At 46.3% G+C, this 19,972-nt stretch overlaps 1 protein-coding gene across 2 annotated transcripts in view; it reads left to right on the top strand.

The window, feature by feature from the left end:
• pawr (PRKC, apoptosis, WT1, regulator) overlaps positions 1–16,921 on the top strand; it is a 168,728-nt gene extending 151,807 nt beyond the window's left edge. For both annotated transcript variants that reach the window (XM_043708775.2, XM_043708776.2), the window contains 3 exons: positions 891–1,044; positions 2,852–2,956; positions 15,002–16,921. In XM_043708775.2, coding sequence (XP_043564710.2) covers positions 891–1,044; positions 2,852–2,956; positions 15,002–15,088 — 346 coding nt within the window. In that variant the 3' untranslated portion in view covers positions 15,089–16,921. The remainder of the gene's footprint in view (positions 1–890; positions 1,045–2,851; positions 2,957–15,001) is intronic.
• Positions 16,922–19,972: the final 3,051 nt, after the last annotated feature.

Here is a 19,972-nt window from a genome sequence, read left to right as displayed (position 1 = left end):
AGACAAGTTTCTGATATCCTCCCCATGTCTTAGATGTCAGGACAGCATCCAGATTTGGAACCAAAAGAGAAAATGCTGGAAAATCTCAGCACATCTGGTAGCATCCGTAAGGAGAGGAAAGAGCTGACGTTTCGAGTCTAACTGACCCTTTGTCACAGCTCATTCCAGATTTGGAATCTTATTTCTATGTTGCTAATGGGTGAATATGACCATGTTAACATGGATTATGTATCTAGTCTTTGTCAGATGGTATCACAGACATATCTTTGGGACCTTAAATTTCCGTACTCACCTGTTAGGCAAAAACAAAAGGCTATCATTTTGTCATTAATGATCTCAGGACATCCTAAAATGGTTTACGGTGCAGTCTTCATTGCAACTTCTGAAATGTGGTGACCAATTTACTTGTAGCGAGCTCTCCCAGACATCAAGGTGGGAATGGCCAAGTAATTTGAGAGTTGTAAATAACTCTTAGCCAGAGAACCTCTCTCTGTTCTTCAAAGTAGTACCAGGGGATTTGAGAGGATACACAGAGCTTTAGGCCAATTTCGGACTCAGAAAGATGGGACCTCCAACAATGAAGCCCTCCCTCCTCGTTAGTACTGGAAGGGTCAGTGGGATTTTGCACTCAGGAATGTGCAATGAGACTTGAGTCAAGAGGTAAGGATGTGTCCTAGGAGACCAGGGCTGAGACAGCAATGAAGACACATATTAGGGGGGAGGGGGGGTAGCTTGGTGTATTTTGTGGCTCCAACAAGGCACCACAGTGAAGTTGCTGTCATTCAGTATCACACTTTAATCCGTACTATTGTACAGCATCCAGCATACTTCATTCTGCTGCGGTTTGACTTCCTGTTGAAGATTGAAAGTCTTTCCCTGTGTCCACACAGCACCACGAATGCTCCTGATGAAGATATCACAGCATATTCAGCCAGTGGCAGGTATTCTGGCCGGGTAGAGAGGCCTGGCTATAATCGCTATGGAAACGCTTCAAGTTCCACATTCAGCAGTACATTAGAGAAGAAACTGGAAGAATTTGAAAAGGTACTCAGCAATGCAGATATGTGTGTGTGTGCGAGAGAGAGAGAGTGAGTGACACGTGCTGTGTGTATGGTATAAGTGTGTATGGTATAAGTGTGTCTGTGTGAGTGTGGCAGTGTATGTGAGTGTGACAGTGTACGTGAGTGTGACAGTATGTGTCTATGAGAATATTTGTGTGTCTGTGCGAATGTCTGTATGTGTGTGTGAGAGAGACAGTGTGTGTCTGAGTGTGACAGTGTGTCTGTGTGAGTGTGGCAATGTGTCTGTGAGATGTCTCTGTGTGTGTTTGTCTGTGTGAGACCCTGTCTGTGTCTGTGAGTGGCTGAGACTATGTGTGTGTGTGTCAGTGTCTTTGTGGGTGTCAGTGAATGTGTGAGTGTCTCTGTGAGTGTGTGCATCTGCGACTGTGTGTGTGTGTACATGAAAGAGAGTATTCTGATTGGTCATGCACTAGATTTAATACCATGCTTCTCTTTTCCCAGTGCATTTCCTCCACTCTGATATTGTAGTATGTTTTCCTTTTATAGTTCTTTCACTGTCACTCATCCTTTGTGCTGAGTATCTTGCTATTTCAGACAGTAGTTAAGAGTCAACCACATTGCTGTGGGTTTGAACTCACATGTAGGCCAGACCAGGGAAGGATGGCAGATTTCCCTCCCTGGGGGACATCAGTGAGCCAGATGGGTTATTACTCCAATCGATGGTGATTACATGGTCACCATCACCGAGACCACCTTTATTTTCCAGCCACTCAAAACGTGTCCCTAAAATGTCAGCCTGACCCTCTGGATTAACCGGGGACATTACCACCACGCCGCCACCTCCATTAGAGCTGCCGAAAGTGAACAGATAAGACTGTCCACTGACCATTATCTATGATTTCAAAACAGAAATGATATGAATGGTATATCTTATCGAAACATGAAGAGTTCTGAGCAGATGTGAAATTCCCCTGGCCCATGTGAGGCGCCATGGTCAGGAAACTGGGTAGACAATTTCGGGCTGGGCTGACGAGAGATTTGTTCCCTCAGAGGGTAATGAACACGAGGAAGCCTCTTACAGAAAGCTGTGGAGGTGAAGTCACTGAATATATTTAAGAGAGAAGTCGCAAGATTTCTGGAAGATGAAAAGGTGCCAAGGGAGAGAGTAGGAGAGTGAGTGAATTTAATGGGTTGAAGGGTTACGGGGCGCAGGCAAGAAAGTGGAGTTGAGGCAGAGAGGTGGCCAGCCATGATGGTATTGAATGGTGGCGCAGGCTTGAGGGGCTGAATGGCCTCCTCCTGCTCCTAGTTCTAATGGTGTGGAAATATAGGATCAGCCACAATCATATTGAAAGGTGGAACAGGCTCTGTGGGCCAAACAGCCTTCACCTGCTCCTTTTTTTTTACAGTTGTGTGAACAATGGAATTTTCTCAGTGTGTGAACACTCCAGCATATAGATAATCTCTAATCTACCTGTGTGAAGATGTCACACACCTGGAGCCCCTTTATTCAGAGACGATGCCCTTTGGTTCTGGACTGACCCGTGAGGGGAACCATCCTCTCAGCGTCAAACTGATCTGAGGTGTTACATCATCCCATGGAGCAGGCAGGACTTGAACCCAGGCCTCCTGGCTCAGCAGGATGGACACTATCAGTGCACTACAAAGGCCCTAAATGTTGGGAATTGAACCAGGCTGCAGCAGTACAGTGTTAGACTTCATCGGACCTTGAGGAACAGCTATTTCAGAATTGTATTTTTTAAATGTACACATAGTTATTCCATTATTTGAAACCTGGACTGAATGCAACTAATGTCTTTCATCACCAGGAACTTGCGAAAGAGAGACAGGAAAATCAGAAACTAGTCAAACTGCTACAGGACAGGGATGACCTTATTGGGAAACTGAAGGAAGAAATTGATCTACTTAACAGAGTAAGTGCCATTTGTAAGAAAAACACCTTGTCATTACACTGGAAATAAGATGTGTTTATTAAAGGAAACATCAGCATTAAGCTGCAGAGCTGTTCCAGCTTAGAGATATCGACTGTATGTTGCATGGTGTGGTGACCATGTCCTGGTTAAACTGGCCCTTACCTCTCCCTAAGGTGCGCACCAGGAGAACCCACGACTGAACCCTTATTGTTTGAGAATGTGTGCATTAGAGAGAACCATTGCTGTGTGTGTGTGTGTGTGTGTGTGTGTGGGAGAGAGAGAGAGAGAGACAGACATTCATGCGTGTTTTGTGTGTGGATGTAAACATAGAAAATAGGAGCAGAATTAGACCATTCGGCCCTTCGAGTCTGCTTCACCATTCAACATGATCATGGCTGATTGTCCATCTGAGTCTGCTGTTCTCACTTTCTCCCCATACCCCTTCAGCCCGCACTGTCTGCTCTCCAAGATCCATAAGCCAACTACCCTGGCCGAGCCACCATCTCAGCATACTCCTGCCCAACCGACCTCATCTCATCCTCCGTCGACTCTATCTTCTCCCCATTGGTTCAGGCACCTCCCACCTACATCCATAACACTAACCACGCCCTTCATTTCTTCAGCAATGTCCAGTTCCCTTGCTCCCCCAGCACTTTGTCTACACTATGGACGTGCAGTCCTTATACACATCCATATCACACAAGGATGGCCATCTCTCCAGCAGACCCATGCAGTCCCCCTCCACCAATACCCTCCTCCACCTTGCTGAACTGGTTCTCACCCTCAACAACTTTTCCTTCAACTCATCCCATTTCCTCCAAACCCAGGGGGTGGCCATGGGTACCCGTGTGGGTGCTAGCATCACCAGCCTCTTTGGCTCTATCGAACCCCTCTCCAGTACCTATACAGGGACTGTGCCCCCAACTCTGCACCCAGACTGAACTGGAGTGGTTCATCGATTTGGGCCACCACTTCCATCCTGCCCTCAAATTCACCTGGTCCATCTCGGACACCTCCTTCCCTTTCATGACCTCTCCATTTCAATCTCTGGTGACAGTCTCCAGACGGATGTTTACTACAAACCCACAGACTCCCATACCTACCTGGACTACACTTCCTCCCATCCAGTATCCTGCAAGAACTCCATCCGTTCTCCCAATTCCTCCGCCTTCACCGCATTTGCCCAGATGAGGAGACATTCCACTCCCGAGTATCCCAGATATCCACCTATTTTGAACAGCGTGCTTTTCCCCCTCTGTCACCAGACAGCTCTCCACTGCACCACCTCCATTCCCCGTTACACTGCTCTAAACCCCCCCCCAATGCAATAAAGACAGGGTCCCCCTTGTCCCCACCTACACCCCACCAGCCTCTGCATCCAACACATATCTTTAAACACTTACCACCAACTCCAACTAGACCCCACCACCAAGAACATCTTCCCCTCCCCCTCCCTCTCTGCCTTCCAAAAGGACCGTTCCCTTCAACAGTTTGTGCCACTCTCCCCACTGACCCCCCCAAACCCCCAGGTACCTTCCCCTGCAACTGGAAAAGGTGCAAAACCTGCCAATAACTCCTCTCCCCCCTCACCGACATCCAAGGTCCCAAACAGTCCTTCCAGGTGAGACAGAAGTTTACCTGCCTCTCCTCCAACCTAGTTTACTGTATCTGGTGCTCCCGATGTGGTCTTCTCTACATCAGGGAGACTGAACATAGACGTAGGGAATGGTTCACCGAGCATCGCAGCCAGGCCCATAGGGACCGCTGGACCTCCCAGACCCTGCCCATTTCAATTCCCCTTCCCGCTCCCTTTCCGACAGGACCATCCTTGGCCTCCTCCATTGCGATAACAAATCAAACCGCAAATTAGAGGAACAACACCTCGTCTTCCACCTGGGCAGCCTACAGCCCGGAGGACTCAACATTGAGTTCCCCAATTTCAAATCATCTCCCATTCCCCGGCTCCCTTCTCAGCCCCTCCCCCTTCCCTTCCACTGCTCCCTGACACCACCCGGATTCATTCCTCCCATTGACCAGCCAGGGCGTACCCTCTACCTGTGTTCACCTATCCCCAACTCACCACCGTCCCCTCACCACTTTATCCACAGCTCACCCTACACCCACCCCCAGGCCTGAAGAAGGGTTACACCCAGAACGTTGACTTCTCCACCTCCTGATGCTGCCTGCCTTGCTGTGTTCCTCACCCTCCTGATGCTGCCTGCCTTGCTGTGTTCCTCTCCCTCCTGATACTGCCTGCCTTGCTGTGTTCCTCTCCCTCCTGATGCTGCCTGCCTTGCTGTGTCCATCTCCCTCCTGATGCTGCCTGCCTTGCTGTGTCCCTCTCCCTCCTGATACTGCCTTCCTTGCTGTGTCCCTCTCCCTCCTGATGCTGCCTGCCTTGCTGTGTTCTCTCTCCCTCCTGATGCTGCCTGCCTTGCTGTGTCCCTCTCCCTCCTGATACTGCCTTCCTTGCTGTGTCCCTCTCCCTCCTGATGCTGCCTGCCTTGCTGTGTTCTCTCTCCCTCCTGATGCTGCCTGCCTTGCTGTGTTCTCTCTCCCTCCTGATGCTGCCTGCCTTGCTGTGTCCCTCTCCCTCCTGATACTGCCTGCCTTGCTGTGTTCCTCTCCCTCCTGATGCTGCCTGCCTTGCTGTGTTCCTCTCCCTCCTGTTGCTGCCTGCCTTGCTGTGTCCCTCTCCCTCCTGTTGCTGCCTGCCTTGCTGTGTCCCTCTCCCTCCTGATGCTGCCTGCCTTGCTGTGTTCTCTCTCCCTCCTGATGCTGCCTGCCTTGCTGTGTCCCTCTCCCTCCTGATGCTGCCTGCCTTGCTGTGTTCCCTCTCCCTCCTGATGCTGCCTGCCTTGCTGTGTCCCTCTCCCTCCTGATGCTGCCTGCCTTGCTGTGTTCTCTCTCCCTCCTGATGCTGCCTGCCTTGCTGTGTCCCTCTCCCTCCTGATGCTGCCTGCCTTGCTGTCTTCCCTCTCCCTCCTGATGCTGCAAGCCTTGCTGTCTTCCCTCTCCCTCCTGATACTGCCTGCCTTGCTGTGTTCTCTCTCCCTCCTGATGCTGCCTGCCTTGCTGTCTTCCCTCTCCCTCCTGATACTGCCTGCCTTGCTGTGTTCTCTCTCCCTCCTGATGCTGCCTGCCTTGCTGTGTTCTCTCTCCCTCCTGATGCTGCCTGCCTTGCTGTGTTCTCTCTCCCTCCTGATACTGCCTGCCTTGCTGTGTTCTCTCTCCCTCCTGATGCTGCCTGCCTTGCTGTGTTCTCTCTCCCTCCTGATACTGCCTGCCTTGCTGTGTTCTCTCTCCCTCCTGATACTGCCTGCCTTGCTGTGTTCCTCTCCCTCCTGATGCTGCCTGCCTTGCTGTGTTCCCCCTCTCTCCTGATGCTGCCTGCCTTGATGTGTCCCCCTCCCTCCTGATACTGCCTGCCTTGCTGTGTTCCCCCTCTCTCCTGATGCTGCCTGCCTTGATGTGTCCCCCTCCCTCCTGATACTGCCTGCCTTGCTGTGTTCCCCCTCTCTCCTGATGCTGCCTGCCTTGATGTGTCCCCCTCCCTCCTGATGCTGCCTGCCTTGCTGTGTTCCCCCAGCCTCCTGATGCTGCCTGCCTTGCTGTGTTCTCTCTCCCTCCTGATGCTGCCTGCCTTGCTGTGTTCCCCCAGCCTCCTGATGCTGCCTGCCTTGCTGTGTTCCCCCTCCCTCCTGATGCTGCCTGCCTTGCTGTGTTCTCTCTCCCTCCTGATGCTGCCTGCCTTGCTGTGTTCCTCTCCCTCCTGATGCTGCCTGCCTTGCTGTGTCCCTCTCCCTCCTGATACTGCCTGCCTTGCTGTGTTCTCTCTCCCTCCTGATACTGCCTGCCTTGCTGTGTTCTCTCTCCCTCCTGATACTGCCTGCCTTGCTGTGTTCTCTCTCCCTCCTGATGCTGCCTGCCTTGCTGTGTTCCCCCTCTCTCCTGATGCTGCCTGCCTTGATGTGTCCCCCTCCCTCCTGATACTGCCTGCCTTGCTGTGTTCCCCCTCTCTCCTGATGCTGCCTGCCTTGATGTGTCCCCCTCCCTCCTGATACTGCCTGCCTTGCTGTGTTCCCCCTCTCTCCTGATGCTGCCTGCCTTGATGTGTCCCCCTCCCTCCTGATGCTGCCTGCCTTGCTGTGTTCCCCCAGCCTCCTGATGCTGCCTGCCTTGCTGTGTTCTCTCTCCCTCCTGATGCTGCCTGCCTTGCTGTGTTCCCCCAGCCTCCTGATGCTGCCTGCCTTGCTGTGTTCCCCCAGCCTCCTGATGCTGCCTGCCTTGCTGTGTTCCCCCTCCCTCCTGATGCTGCCTGCCTTGCTGTGTTCTCTCTCCCTCCTGATGCTGCCTGCCTTGCTGTGTTCCTCTCCCTCCTGATGCTGCCTGCCTTGCTGTGTCCCTCTCCCTCCTGATACTGCCTGCCTTGCTGTGTTCTCTCTCCCTCCTGATACTGCCTGCCTTGCTGTGTTCTCTCTCCCTCCTGATACTGCCTGCCTTGCTGTGTTCTCTCTCCCTCCTGATGCTGCCTGCCTTGCTGTGTCCCTCTCCCTCCTGATACTGCCTGCCTTGCTGTGTTCTCTCTCCCTCCTGATACTGCCTGCCTTGCTTTGTACCCCCAGCCTCCTGCTTGTCTACCTTTCATCCCTTTAGTCCTAAGAACTATATCTGACTCCTTGAAAACATTCAGTGTTTTGACCTCAACTACTTTCTGCGGCAGAGAATCCCACTCACTCCCCACTCTCTGGGTGAAGACATTTCTCCTCATCTCAGTCCAAAATGGCCCACCCCGTATCCTCAGACTGTGACCCTGGTTGTGGGCTCCCTCGTCATCGGGAGCCTGCTTCCTGTGTTTAAATTTATTTGTGTATGAGAGAGACTTGCATGTTTTTTGTCTGTGTGCCCATGATAAATGTGTGTTTGAAATTGAGTGGGTGAACAATCTGAACTGTAACCTCAGTTAAGTATAATCCACATCTCATCATTTAATCATCCTCATGTGACAATTCACATTTCAGCATTCCCAGGAACATCTGCTATATCAGAATTCCATGCTCTGCTGATTCAGTTTAATTGACCCACGTGATTTGGTTTGTGCTCACTTGTCCAGCCTTGTTTGTTGGAAAGCTTATTACATTTTGTTTTGAGGAATAAGGCAGGAAAAGCCTTTATTTTTGTTCCTTTTCAGCCCTTTCTTTTACAGCAACATGATTCTTCCTGAAAGTGGGACTGAAAACATTAAATTAACACTTGCTTGGAATGGACTCTTACAATGATTAGCCTTAAGGCAGAAGGCGTGCTTGATGGAGAAAATGATTCTAGATTGTGTTGGTCAGCAGCCAAACCGAGTCCTGGAATGTCCACAAAAGCGCGGAGACCAGTCACTTTTGATCTTTTAATTATGCATCACTTCCCGTCTGTAATCTGAGTTTTGTTCAAGGGCATGGAAAAAATGTCAGCGTTACACAGTACAGCAAGGCAATGCCTGCAGACTGTCTTAGAGTCATAGCTTCAGGGAATGGCTATGGCATAGGAGGCCATTTGGGCCATCATATCTCTGCCAGCTCTTTGCAAGAGCTGCTCAGTTTATTCCCATTCCTCAGCCACCGTTGGTCTGATATTATTTTCCATCCAGTTTCAGTGGAAGTCTGTTATAATCTAGATTTGGAGATGCCGGTGTTGGACTGGGGTGGACAAAGTTAAAAATCACAACACCAGGTTATAGCCCAACAGGTTTAATTGGAAGCACTAGCTTTCGGAGTGCTGCTCCTTCATCGGGTGATCAATTAAACCTGTTAGACTATAACCTGGTGTTGTGTTATAATCTAGTTTAATGTACCACACGTTCAGGGCTCCAAAAGGAATTAAATCTTTATTTAACTATTCATTGCGTTCATTAAAACAGGTGTTTATTATTTTACATGGTGCAGTGATAATGTGGTTTCACCCTCTGGATCCCAGCGAATGTGTTATAGCAAACCTGCAGTTCACTTTGAAAGGTCCTTGTAAATCTGCATCCTCTGAAATTCCAGGCAGTATGTACCAGATCACAACATGTTACTGGTGTATAAAATGGTTTCCTGGGATCATTTCTAAAATCTCTGTCCCCCCTGCCACTGCAGAGAGGGGTCCATTCTGATATATGCTTGACATTGACTCAATCCCCTTCATTAAGTTGTATCTACAGCACAGAGACAGGCTATTTGGCCCATCAGATACTGGCAGCAGTTATTACAGATTGGAGGACGACAAATGTAATTAAAAAAGGAGGGAGAGAACAAACAGAGAACTACAGACCAATTCACCTGGCATCAGCAGTGTGGAAAATAAATGCCAGAGTCTATTATAAACAAACAGATAACAGAAAGCTTAGAAATCATTAACGGGATTATGAAAGGCAAGTCATGCTTAACCAATCAACCGGATTCTTTTGAGAATGGGACTAGTAGAAGAAATAAGGGGGAACTGGTGGATGTGGTGTACTTGGATTTCAAGAAGGCCTTTGGTAGGGTTAGTGGGTTAAATGAAAGCAAACATTTACAGGATTGGCCTGGATTAAGAATTAGTTGACAGACAGGAAAGAGAGATGGGAATAAGTGGGTCGTTTTCCAAGTAACAGGCAGTGACTAATGGGATTCCATAGGGATCAGTGCTTGGATCCCAGCTATCCACCATTCACATCAATGACCTAGATGATGGAACCAGCTGCAATATTTCCAAGTTTGCAGATTACAGCAGAGCTCTGGCTGAGAAATGGCAGATGGAGTTCAACCTGGATAAATGTTCAACCTGGATAAACGCAAATGATGCATTTTGGAAAGTTGAACTCGAATGCTGAATATAGGATTAAGATTAGATTAGATTAGATTAGATTCCCTACAGTGTGGAAACAGGCCCTTCGGCCGAACAATTCCACACTGACCCTCTGAAGAGCAATCCACCCAGACCCATTCCCCCACATTCACCCCTGACTAATGCCCCTAACACTACGGGCAATTTAGCATGGCCAATTCACCTAACCTGCACATCTTTGGACTGTGGGGGGAAACCGGAGCACCCGGAGGAAACCCACGCAGACACAGGGAGAATGTGCAAACTCCACGCAGAGACAGTCGCCTGAGGCTGGAATCGAACCTGGGACCCTGGTGCTGTGAGGCAGCAGAGCTAACCACTGAGTCACTGTTCCAAACTTCCAGCTCAGCACCATCCTCATGACCTGTCCCACATGTCCATCTTTCTTCCCACCTATCTGCTCCACCCTCCTCTCTGACCTATCACCTTTACCCGTCCTCCATCTACCTATTGCACTCTCATCTACCTTCTCCCCAGCCCCACCTCGCTCCCATTTATCTCTCCACCCCCGAGGCTTCCAACCTCATTCCTGATAAAGGGCTCCTGCCCGAAACGTCAATTTTCATGCTCTTCGGATGCTGCCTGACCTGCTGTGCTTTTCCATATAGTTTTAAGATATTAGGAGGAAGGTATAGAGGAGATGTCAGAGGTAGGTTCTTTACACAGAGAGTTGTGAATGTATGGAATGTGTTGCCAGCGGTGGTGGTGGAAACAGAGTCATTGGGGACATTTAAGCGACTGCTGGACATGCACATGGATAGCAGTGAGTTGTGGGGTGCGTAGTTTAGGTTATTTTATTTTACATTAGGATTAACCCTTGGCACAACATTGTGGGTTGAAGGGCCTGTTCTGTGCTGTACTTTTCTATGTTCTATATCTAAAAATAAGTCAGATTGTGAGGTGTGAGGAGGTTTCGAGATGATTTAGGTGAGTTGAGTGAGTGTGCAAACACATGGCAGATGCAGTACAAACATGGCTAACTGTGAAGTTAGACACTTCAGTGTGAAAATCCAAAAGGGAGAGGATTGTTCAAATGGGATACTTTGGGAAGTGTGGATGTGCAGAGGGGTCGGGGTACCTGTGTATACCAGTCAGTGAGAGTAACCAGGTAGTTGCAACTTGAAGGGAAATGGTATATTGGCCCTCACTTTGAGAGGACTGGAGTTCCCAAGTAGGGATGTCTTACTGCAGTGATACAGGGCCCTGGTGAGACCCATAGCGGGAGTACTGTGTGCAGTTTTGGTCTCTGTCCCTAAGAGAGGATAGACTCCTCATCAAGGGAGTGCAGCAGGTGGGTCACTCAGCTGATGCTGGGGATGGCAGGACTGTCCCATGGTGAGAGGTTGGTTTGACTGGGCGAGTATTCACCAGAGCTTAGAAGGATGGGGGCGATCTGATTGAGACATGCAAGATTCAAACAGGGCCAGACAGACTGGATGCAAGGAGGATGTTTCTCCCAGGTAGGGAGTCGAGAACCAGGGACAGCCTCAGGAAATGGGGTTAATTATTTAGGACTGAGATGAGGACATATTTCTTCACCCTGGGGATGGTGATCCTGTGGAGGTCTGTACCACAGAAGCCTGTGGAGACCAAGTTAATGAAAATATTCAAGAAGGACATTTTTAGATTTTAAAGTCATCAAGGTGTTTGGAGAGAAATTAAGATAGGCAACTGAGTTGGATGATCAACCACAGTTACAAGGTGCAGCAGGCTCGAGGGGCTGAATGGCCTGCTCTTGTTGCTCGTCTCTTTGTGTGATGTGAGCTGTCTCCTTGCCTTATTTCATCTCACTCTAGGGATGTAACTTTCTATCACTTTCTGCTTTGTGGTTTTTTTATAGAATAAATAAGGAGGAGGTGTTTCCAGTGAGAAGTGAGCTGTTAATAGAGGGCCCAGGTTGAAGGTAATTGGCAGGAGCAGTGTGTTTTCAAGCTGAGAGTGGGGATGATCTGGAAGGCACTGCCTGAAAGGGTGATGACAGCAGATTCAGTTGAAACTTTCAAAAAGAATAGTTGAACTATCTGACAAGGAAACATCTACAGTGCCATGGAGAGAGAGGTGGGGCTAATTGGACCATGCTGTGAAAGAGCTGGCACAGAAACAGTGGACCGAGTGGATGTGCTGGATAATTCGATGCTTCTGTAAATTCCCCATAAATGCTGTTTGTCTCAACCATTCCACACAGTAGCACACGGCACATTGGAAACACTCATGGTGAAAATTTGTTTAAACGTCCACCTTATTTTTATCTGTTTCTGCGACCACAATAAGCTATATCATCTGGCCTAAGAATCATAGAAGGAGGCCATTCAGCCCATTCTTGACTGTGGCAGCCCTTTGAAAGACCTGTCCTATTAATCTCACTGCTCCGTGATATCTCCATCTGGAGTTTATCCAGTTCTCTTTTGAACCTGGCTTTCCAGGCAGCACATTCTACACCAACCTACAACGTAAACACCTCCTGCTGTCTCCCTCGTCTCCTTCAAAATCAGTCTGCTCTATGTATTGACCCTCCTGTCAGAGAAGATGGTTTCTCCTTGTTCGCTGAATCAAGACACCTCATGATTTCAAACAGCTCTGTTAAATCTCAGGAAGGAGGGGGGTGCAACACAGAGTCCACACAATGAACCCTGAGCTTAGGGGGTAAGTATGAGGAGAGGTTGGGTTCCGTGACTAGTGTTCCCTGACTGTGGCAGATTGTGAGGTAATACGTTTTGGTGGAAGAAACACAAACAGACAATAGAGACTTAATAGTCCAATGTTGAGGGGAGGACAGGAGCAGAGGGACCTTGGGGTTCATGTGTTTGATTCCTTGAAGGGGGTCAGGTACGTCAAAACAATTATTAGGAAGGCTTATTAGATCCTTGGGTTTATTAACAGAGACATAGAGTATAAAAGCAAGGAAGTGATGCTACACCTCTACAAATCACTGGTCAGATCGTGTTTGGAGTATTGTGTTCAATTCTGGGCTCTTTATTTGAGGAAAGATGTTAAAGCCTTGAAGAGAGATAAAAGGAGATTTACCAGAATGATACCAGGTATGAAGGATTTTAGATTCAAGACAGAAAAGAGAAGTTGAGTTTATTTTCCTTGGAACAGAGAAGATTAAGAGTGACCATATTGAGATGTTCAAAGTTATGAACAATATCGATGGGGTAAAGGAGATATTCTGTTTCAACTAGTTGGCATGTCAGTATGTCACATTTTCAGCAAGAGAGCTAGGAGTGAGATGAAGAGAAACATCTTTACTCAGAGTTGTTAGGGTTTGGAATGTGCTGCCTGGGAGACTGGGGGAGGTGGATTCCATTGGAGGTTTCAAAAGGGAGCTGGAGATATATTTAAAAGGGACGAAGTGAGAGGGCTAGAGAGGTAGAGCTTGAAGGGTGGCACCAGCTGGGTAGTTCGTACAGGCGCTGGAACAGACATGATGGGTTGAATGGCCTCCTTCGGTACTGTAATGTTCTGTGATTAAGAGTGATTCAATTGTTGATGTGTTTAAGATGATACAAGAATCAAATATGGTTGCAGCAGACCAAACCATTCCTCTGGTGCGGAATTTGAGAACATGGGGACATGATCTGAAATTTCGAGCTTGGCTGTTCTGGAGTGAGATCAGCAGCACTTGTGTCACATGAGGGATTGTGGGAATGTGGATCACAACTCCCTAAGGATTCCAGGGAGACGGCAAGGGACTGGCACATCTTCGAAACATGACTGACCTCACTCTGAACTGTGTACAGAGGAACCTCGATTATCCAGCATTTGATTATCTGAATTTCAAATTATCCGGCAAGATTGCAAGGTCCCGATGCTTGGCTAACTAAGTTATCCAGAGTTCAATTAACCGAGCGAAATACTCCCTGCCCATGTCCTTTGGATAATCGAGGTTCCTCTGTAATTCCATAAAGGAGCTGTTCATGGTGGGCTCTAGCAGACTGTGAACACTGAGGCTTTTGTTGGAGAAGGGTGTCAAGTGATATGGAACGGAGACAGGCTAATGGAGTTAATGTACTGAACAGCCAAGATCTTATCAAACAGGGGAATGGGTTTGATGGTTAGGTGGTCTCTTTCTGTACTTCATGTCCACTCAACCTTTTGCATGAGTAAAGCAAAGTCAGCTTCTCTCGATGTAACAGAGGTCTCTCTTGCATCACATTTCCATTATCCATGCCGGTTGCTAAGTGGATCATAGAATCATGCAGTACAGAAATGGCCCTTCAGCCCATTAGTGTTGGCCGGAGGAAGTACCGGTGTCTCAAATCCACCAAAAGCAGTGTCAGCAGAGAGCATTAAACCTCATGGAGTAGCCTGAATCGCTGCCAAAAAACAGATTTCAGGATTTACTAGCATGGGGAAAGGGACCATTTTCACAATCTCTCCCTTGGTACATTGCATTCCCTCAGGAGAAACCTTTGTAATTGTCTCCTTGGATGTAACTGCAGCCCTGCAGGATCTCTGCATTCCCCTGGGATTGGTCTTTGAGCATTGTCCAGTTTTACCCCCCCGCCCGCCCTCTACCATCAGGGGTCTGTCTGCTCCTCCCAAAGAATGTGAGCTCCATGCTCCAATCAGTTTCCCTCGCAACCTCTCTCTCCTTATTTCAGACACTCCTGTCGGTTTTATCAGGCTTCAACTTGCAACATATCTCCTTATAACATCTTCTTTTCAATTTTGTCTAGCAGAGATCCGGTGAGCTGCTCTAGGACTTTGTTAATGACGCAATAAAAATACGTGTGAGCTTTGTGGAAATCTGAAACTCTAAGGGGTGAGGGTGGGTGGCAAGCCTTGCAGGAGGATGGGGGCAGGGGAATGATCTGCAGAACTTCCAAAACAGTTATTCATAGACTTTATTATATGCATTTCCAAAAAATGGGTACATTGAGATACAAATCATGATTGTGATCTACTTGGATAGCAGAGCAAACTCAAGGGGCTTAATGGCCTCTCCATACAGCAGTACAGCACAGTACAGGCCCTTTGGCCCTCCATGTTTTGCTGGCCTTTTATCCTACTTTAAGATCAGACTAACCTACATACCCTTCATTGTACTATCATCCATGTGTCTATCCAGGAGTCGCTTAAATGTCCCTAATGTATCTTCCTTCTGATGTTGCTTTTATATTTGAGCTGACAGTTCATCTCTCCTTGGTAAATAACGTAATTTTTTTATTCTCCTCACCTCTGATCAAGGATTTGGATGAAATTGAAGATGAAAATGATCAACTAAAGCAGGAAAACAAGACCTTGTTGAAAGTTGTCGGCCAGTTGACTCGGTAGAAGATGGCTGTGCCTGTTTTACAGAAGCCTGACTGATAACTTACACATTTTTACAAATCTGGAGTTAGCTTTCAATAAATAAGTAAAGACTGAAGAGAAATCATTCCAAGCTCACACTGTTCCCTCCTGAGAATACAACACACCTTCTGTTAAAACTGCATTGTGTGTGAACATTTTGTGTTAGTAGTTGGCTTGTCTGTTGTTTTTTTGATAGCAACTGTTGGAAGTTTTATTTCTTAATTAATTTCCTTACACTTCTCTAAGAACTTGTTCAAAAGAACCTCTTGCAAGGAGGTCACTGGTTTAAATTATGGTAACAGTTTGGTCATCTATATGATTCAGGATCAACTCATTCTCGATGTATTCTCTCTCGTCATTCTTGCATTCAAAATTCGCATGCTGAAATTGTTGAATTGCTGAAAAGAAAGGTATTTGTGCTTTACATAGAATTTAAAACAAGGTTTAGAAAGACTTAGTCTCATGAATGATAATCATCTGAGGAACTTCTGTAGGGAATATCTTTCCCATTTAAATTCTGAGCAAAACCCTCAGAGTTTCCAGTACAATTTTAACATGTCCAATAGTCTTTCTTATCCATGTATTTGAAACCTTGGTGAAATGATGTGTTGCTTGGCAATTGCACGAAGAAAATGATCACAGTGATTTAACGCATTACATTCACACTGCAGGAGGAACTGCGAGGCTGGTTCTTATTGAGTTTGTAAGTAATTCACGTCAGGAGTCAGGCCCCTAACCTGGAGTGACTGGGTGTAAAAATTGCCAAAGGAATTAATCTCTCTCTCTCTCTCTTGCTTCGTCATTCTATCTCACACCTTAGATGGTTCCTGTAAATAAAAGCAAAACACTGCAGATATTGGAAATCTGAAGCAATCGTAGAGAATGCTGGAAATACCTCAGCAGGTCTGGTAGCAACTGCAGTGACAGAGAAACTGAATTAACGTTTCGGGTCCAGTGACTCTTCTTAAAAAGAAGTCATTAACAGACACAAAACATTAAATCTGCCAAACATGCTCGAGTATCTCCAGAATTCTTTATGTTAGTTTCAGGTGGTTCCTGGGTCAAACGTAGGTGTAACTCTTTATTTACAATTCATGGTTTGGTTTTATTCAATAACTATTCAATAAAATGGGTCAGACAGCTGACGATAGCTTTGGTTCAAGGTGGAACCACACCCATATGTTCCCTTGTGCTGGAATGGTCTTAACAAGACAGTGTTTAAGTCTTAAAATTATTGTTTGTGTCTTTGTGTTTTGAGCATCACTGCTTTCTGCCCTTCACTATATTCAGTTATCACAGCTTTTTTATGGCTGCTTGAAATTTTTTTTTTCCCGACTGGAATAAATTACATTCCAAATTCATGAAGTTAACTTTCCTTAATGTACAAACAGCCACCAATAAGATGCAGCTTTTTATTTTGCAGGACAATGTACATTACATAACAATAAACATTTTCTTAGAATTGAATCCACTTTTTTGAATGCATGGACCATTGTCAAACGAGAACAAACTATCATTTAATCTCTCACAGAGAGAAACAAAAGGTTTTCTTTTTAAAAAAAGGTTTTCAGTTTTGAAGTTATTGCAATATTAAAAGCCTGGAGCTTTTACATTTGACAGAAGCCAGAATGTAAATTCGAAGTGGATGATGGTGACTTTTGACTACTACTGGGACTCATTCCTACAACTTTGAACACATTGGTTTCCCTTTGTAGATTAGACTAGTGGATCAGAAAGGACAATACATTATAATCTGTTTATGCTGTTGCAGATAAATTTACACAAAATAAATTCTGGAGCATACCACGATTACAACTTGCGTTGTGTCAGGTTTATTTTTCTTGTATTAACATCATTAAATGAGCAGCGATTACTGCTTCTTTCTTGATTTATTTTCTATTTGCTTTCTTATTAACCACATTCTTTCATCATTTTAAAACATTTTGAATTTTATTTTTTTTGTTAATTCATTCATGGGATGAGGGCATCGCTGACTAGGCCAGCATTTATTGCCCAGAGGGCAGTTAAGAGCCAGCCACATTGCTCTGGGTCTGGAGTCACATGTAGGCCAGACCAGGTAAGGATGGCAGTTTCCTCCCTCAATGACATTCGTGAACCAGGTGGGTTTTTCCTGACAATCGACACATGGTAGTCATTACATTGTTAATTCCAGATATTTATTGAACTCCAATTCCACCATCTGCCATGACGGGATTTGAACCCGGATCCCCTGAATGTTATCTGATTCGCTGGATTAACAATCCAGCGGTAATCCCACTAGGCCATCACCACCCTTTTTACAAATATCTTTACAATTTCTTGTGTTCATAGTCTTCCAGAACTTGACTCAGTAGCTGTTGAGAGACTCTGGAGAGTCAAGAACTATTTTGGGCTGAGCTGAAAAATATTTTCACTCAGAGGGTAATAAATCTTTGGATTCCTCTACCCCAGAGAGCTGTGGACTCTCAGTCATTGTGCCCATACAAGACTAGGATCGAGAGTTTTGTCAGCATGAAGTGAACCAAGGGATATGGGGGTGGGCAGGGAAATGGCATCAAGGTGGAAGATTGACCAGAGCCTTATTAATACATGCTGAAGGGCTGAATGGCCTCACTTCTTAATGTCACCCTGTATATCGCCCTGATCCATGGGGTGGGAGTCACTAATATACTAGTGAGTTTTAAGATATCAAAGATGTTTTAAGATTTTTTCAGAATTCCATATATTAGTTATATCTGCCAAATCTATAAATGCCATAAGTAGTTAGGACTTCCTTTATACCATTTGTATGAAACTGAACATTTAATTTCAAAGTTCCTACCTTTTTCATCCTGTGCATATTGAAAGGTTAGGACTGAAAGGATGGTATGAGAGGATGGGAAGGGATTGAAGGAGAAGGCAGTGAGGGGAATGGAAGGAGGTTGGGATGATTGGTCACTATTAAAGTAAATAGCCAAAATCTGATGATTTAATCAGTCAGTCAGTAGGTACTAAAGGTTAGGTAGATTGGCCATGCTAAATTGTCCTGTAGTGTCCAGGGATCTATAGGCTTGGTAGGTTAGCCCATGATAAAATGTGAGGTTACGAGGTCAGGGTTTAGGTGGGATGCTATTCGGTGGGTTCATGCTGACTAGATGGACCAAATAGCCTCATTTCACACTGTCAGGATTCTATGATCCTCGTGTCCTCGGCCCAACCAGCTTCAGCTGTTTCATCAATGACCTTCCCTCCATCATAAGGTCAGAAGAGGGGATGTTCACTGATCATTGTTCAGCACATTCATGACCCCTCAGGTACTGAAACAGTCCATGTCCAAATGAAATAAGACCTGGACAATATCCCGGTTTGCTCCACATAGTGGCAAGTAATAATTGTGCCGTATGAATGCCAGGGAATGACCATTTATTTAAAAGAAGACAGAATTGAGCCATCATCACTTGACACTCAATGGTGTTACCGTCAGTGAATCTTCCCAATCAACATCTTAGGGGTTATTGTTGACCAGCACCTTTTACAACTCCAGAACAGGTCAAGTGTACGATGATGCATGTCATGTGTCTAACATGGCAGAGATCTTCCAGAATGCTGGCAAAGGGGCTAAATGCCAGTTTAGCAACCAGCAGCAGCCTGATCACTCAAGAGTCCTGGAATATTGGCACAGATTTCTATCATATATCATGCTGTTTCACTATACACAAACTTTATGGTTTATTAACTAAATATTGTTCTATTACTATTTTATTTTTGTATCTGGAGTCGTGTTCATATTGAAGTTTGGGAAATGCTGAAATAATAAAAACAGAAAGTGCTGAACCAAGTCTGGCAGCATATGTGGGCAGAAGCAGGGTTAGTGTTTCAAATCTGTTATGACTTCTCTTCGTAAGTGAAGAGCTGGTCTGGACTGGCAGTGCAGGTATTGAGGGAGGTGCTGTGTTTTTTTTAGATGAGTTAAGTTGTGGTCCTGCTTATTCTGTTAGGCGACTGGTATTTTAGAAAGAGTCGGGGCAGATCTCCCTGGTATTCACCAACCTCTTGACTACAGCCATTCAAATAGGTCATCAGGCCATTCTCACATTGTTGTCAGCCAATGAGCAGCTTTCTGGTGAATAACCAGTCAGGTAGGAATGCTGCAGTTAATTTATGAAGAGCAAGATCCCACAAATAACAAGACCAATGACCAGGAAATTTGTTTTTTTATGATGTTGATTGAAAGATCACCTTTGACCCAGAAATACCAGGAGGAGTTGTCGCACTCCTCTCTCAAGTAGTGTGCACTCTGAGAGAACAGTCAATGCCTGTGTTTCATGTGTCACCCACAAGGCTGGCTCCCTTCTCTCTCAAGTCCCACACAGGGAGTGAGAGCTGACTGCAACCTTTCTGCACAGACCGAGGGTGATCCTGAGAGGGTGAAGCTGGGATTTGCCACTCTGCTGAGGCTGGTGTGTTGTGGCTCTGTTTCAGCAGCCAGCTTTGACTGAGATGAGGATGCTCTCCCATCTCTAACTGACTGCTTTTACAATAGTGCCATCTATAGGCCTGAACATTAAACACCTTTACCATCATTTCTCCGTTCCAGTCAGACTATCATCAAGGAAACTACTACGGGGTAAACACATTCACACAGACCTCTGTTTGTGTTCGTTCCAAGTGTGGGATGATTGACTTCTAATATTTTATTCAAATGAAGCAGAAACACGTTGCTGTTTTATTCTTAAATCTGAAGGATTGTAGGAGAAAGTGAGGGCTGCAGATGCTGGAGATCAGAGCTTAAAAATGTGTTGCTGGAAAAGCGCAGCAGGTCAGGCAGCATCCAAGGAGCAGGAGAATCGATGTTTCGGGCATAAGCCCACAGGAGAATCGATGTTT

This window comes from Chiloscyllium plagiosum, unplaced genomic scaffold (assembly GCF_037043375.1).
Source record: "Chiloscyllium plagiosum isolate Xiang-an unplaced genomic scaffold, Cpla_swu_hap1 HiC_scaffold_19, whole genome shotgun sequence".
Classification (NCBI taxonomy): Eukaryota; Metazoa; Chordata; class Chondrichthyes; order Orectolobiformes; family Hemiscylliidae; genus Chiloscyllium; species Chiloscyllium plagiosum.
Note: the sequence above shows the minus strand (reverse complement) of the source record. Positions and strands in the feature narration are given on the sequence as shown.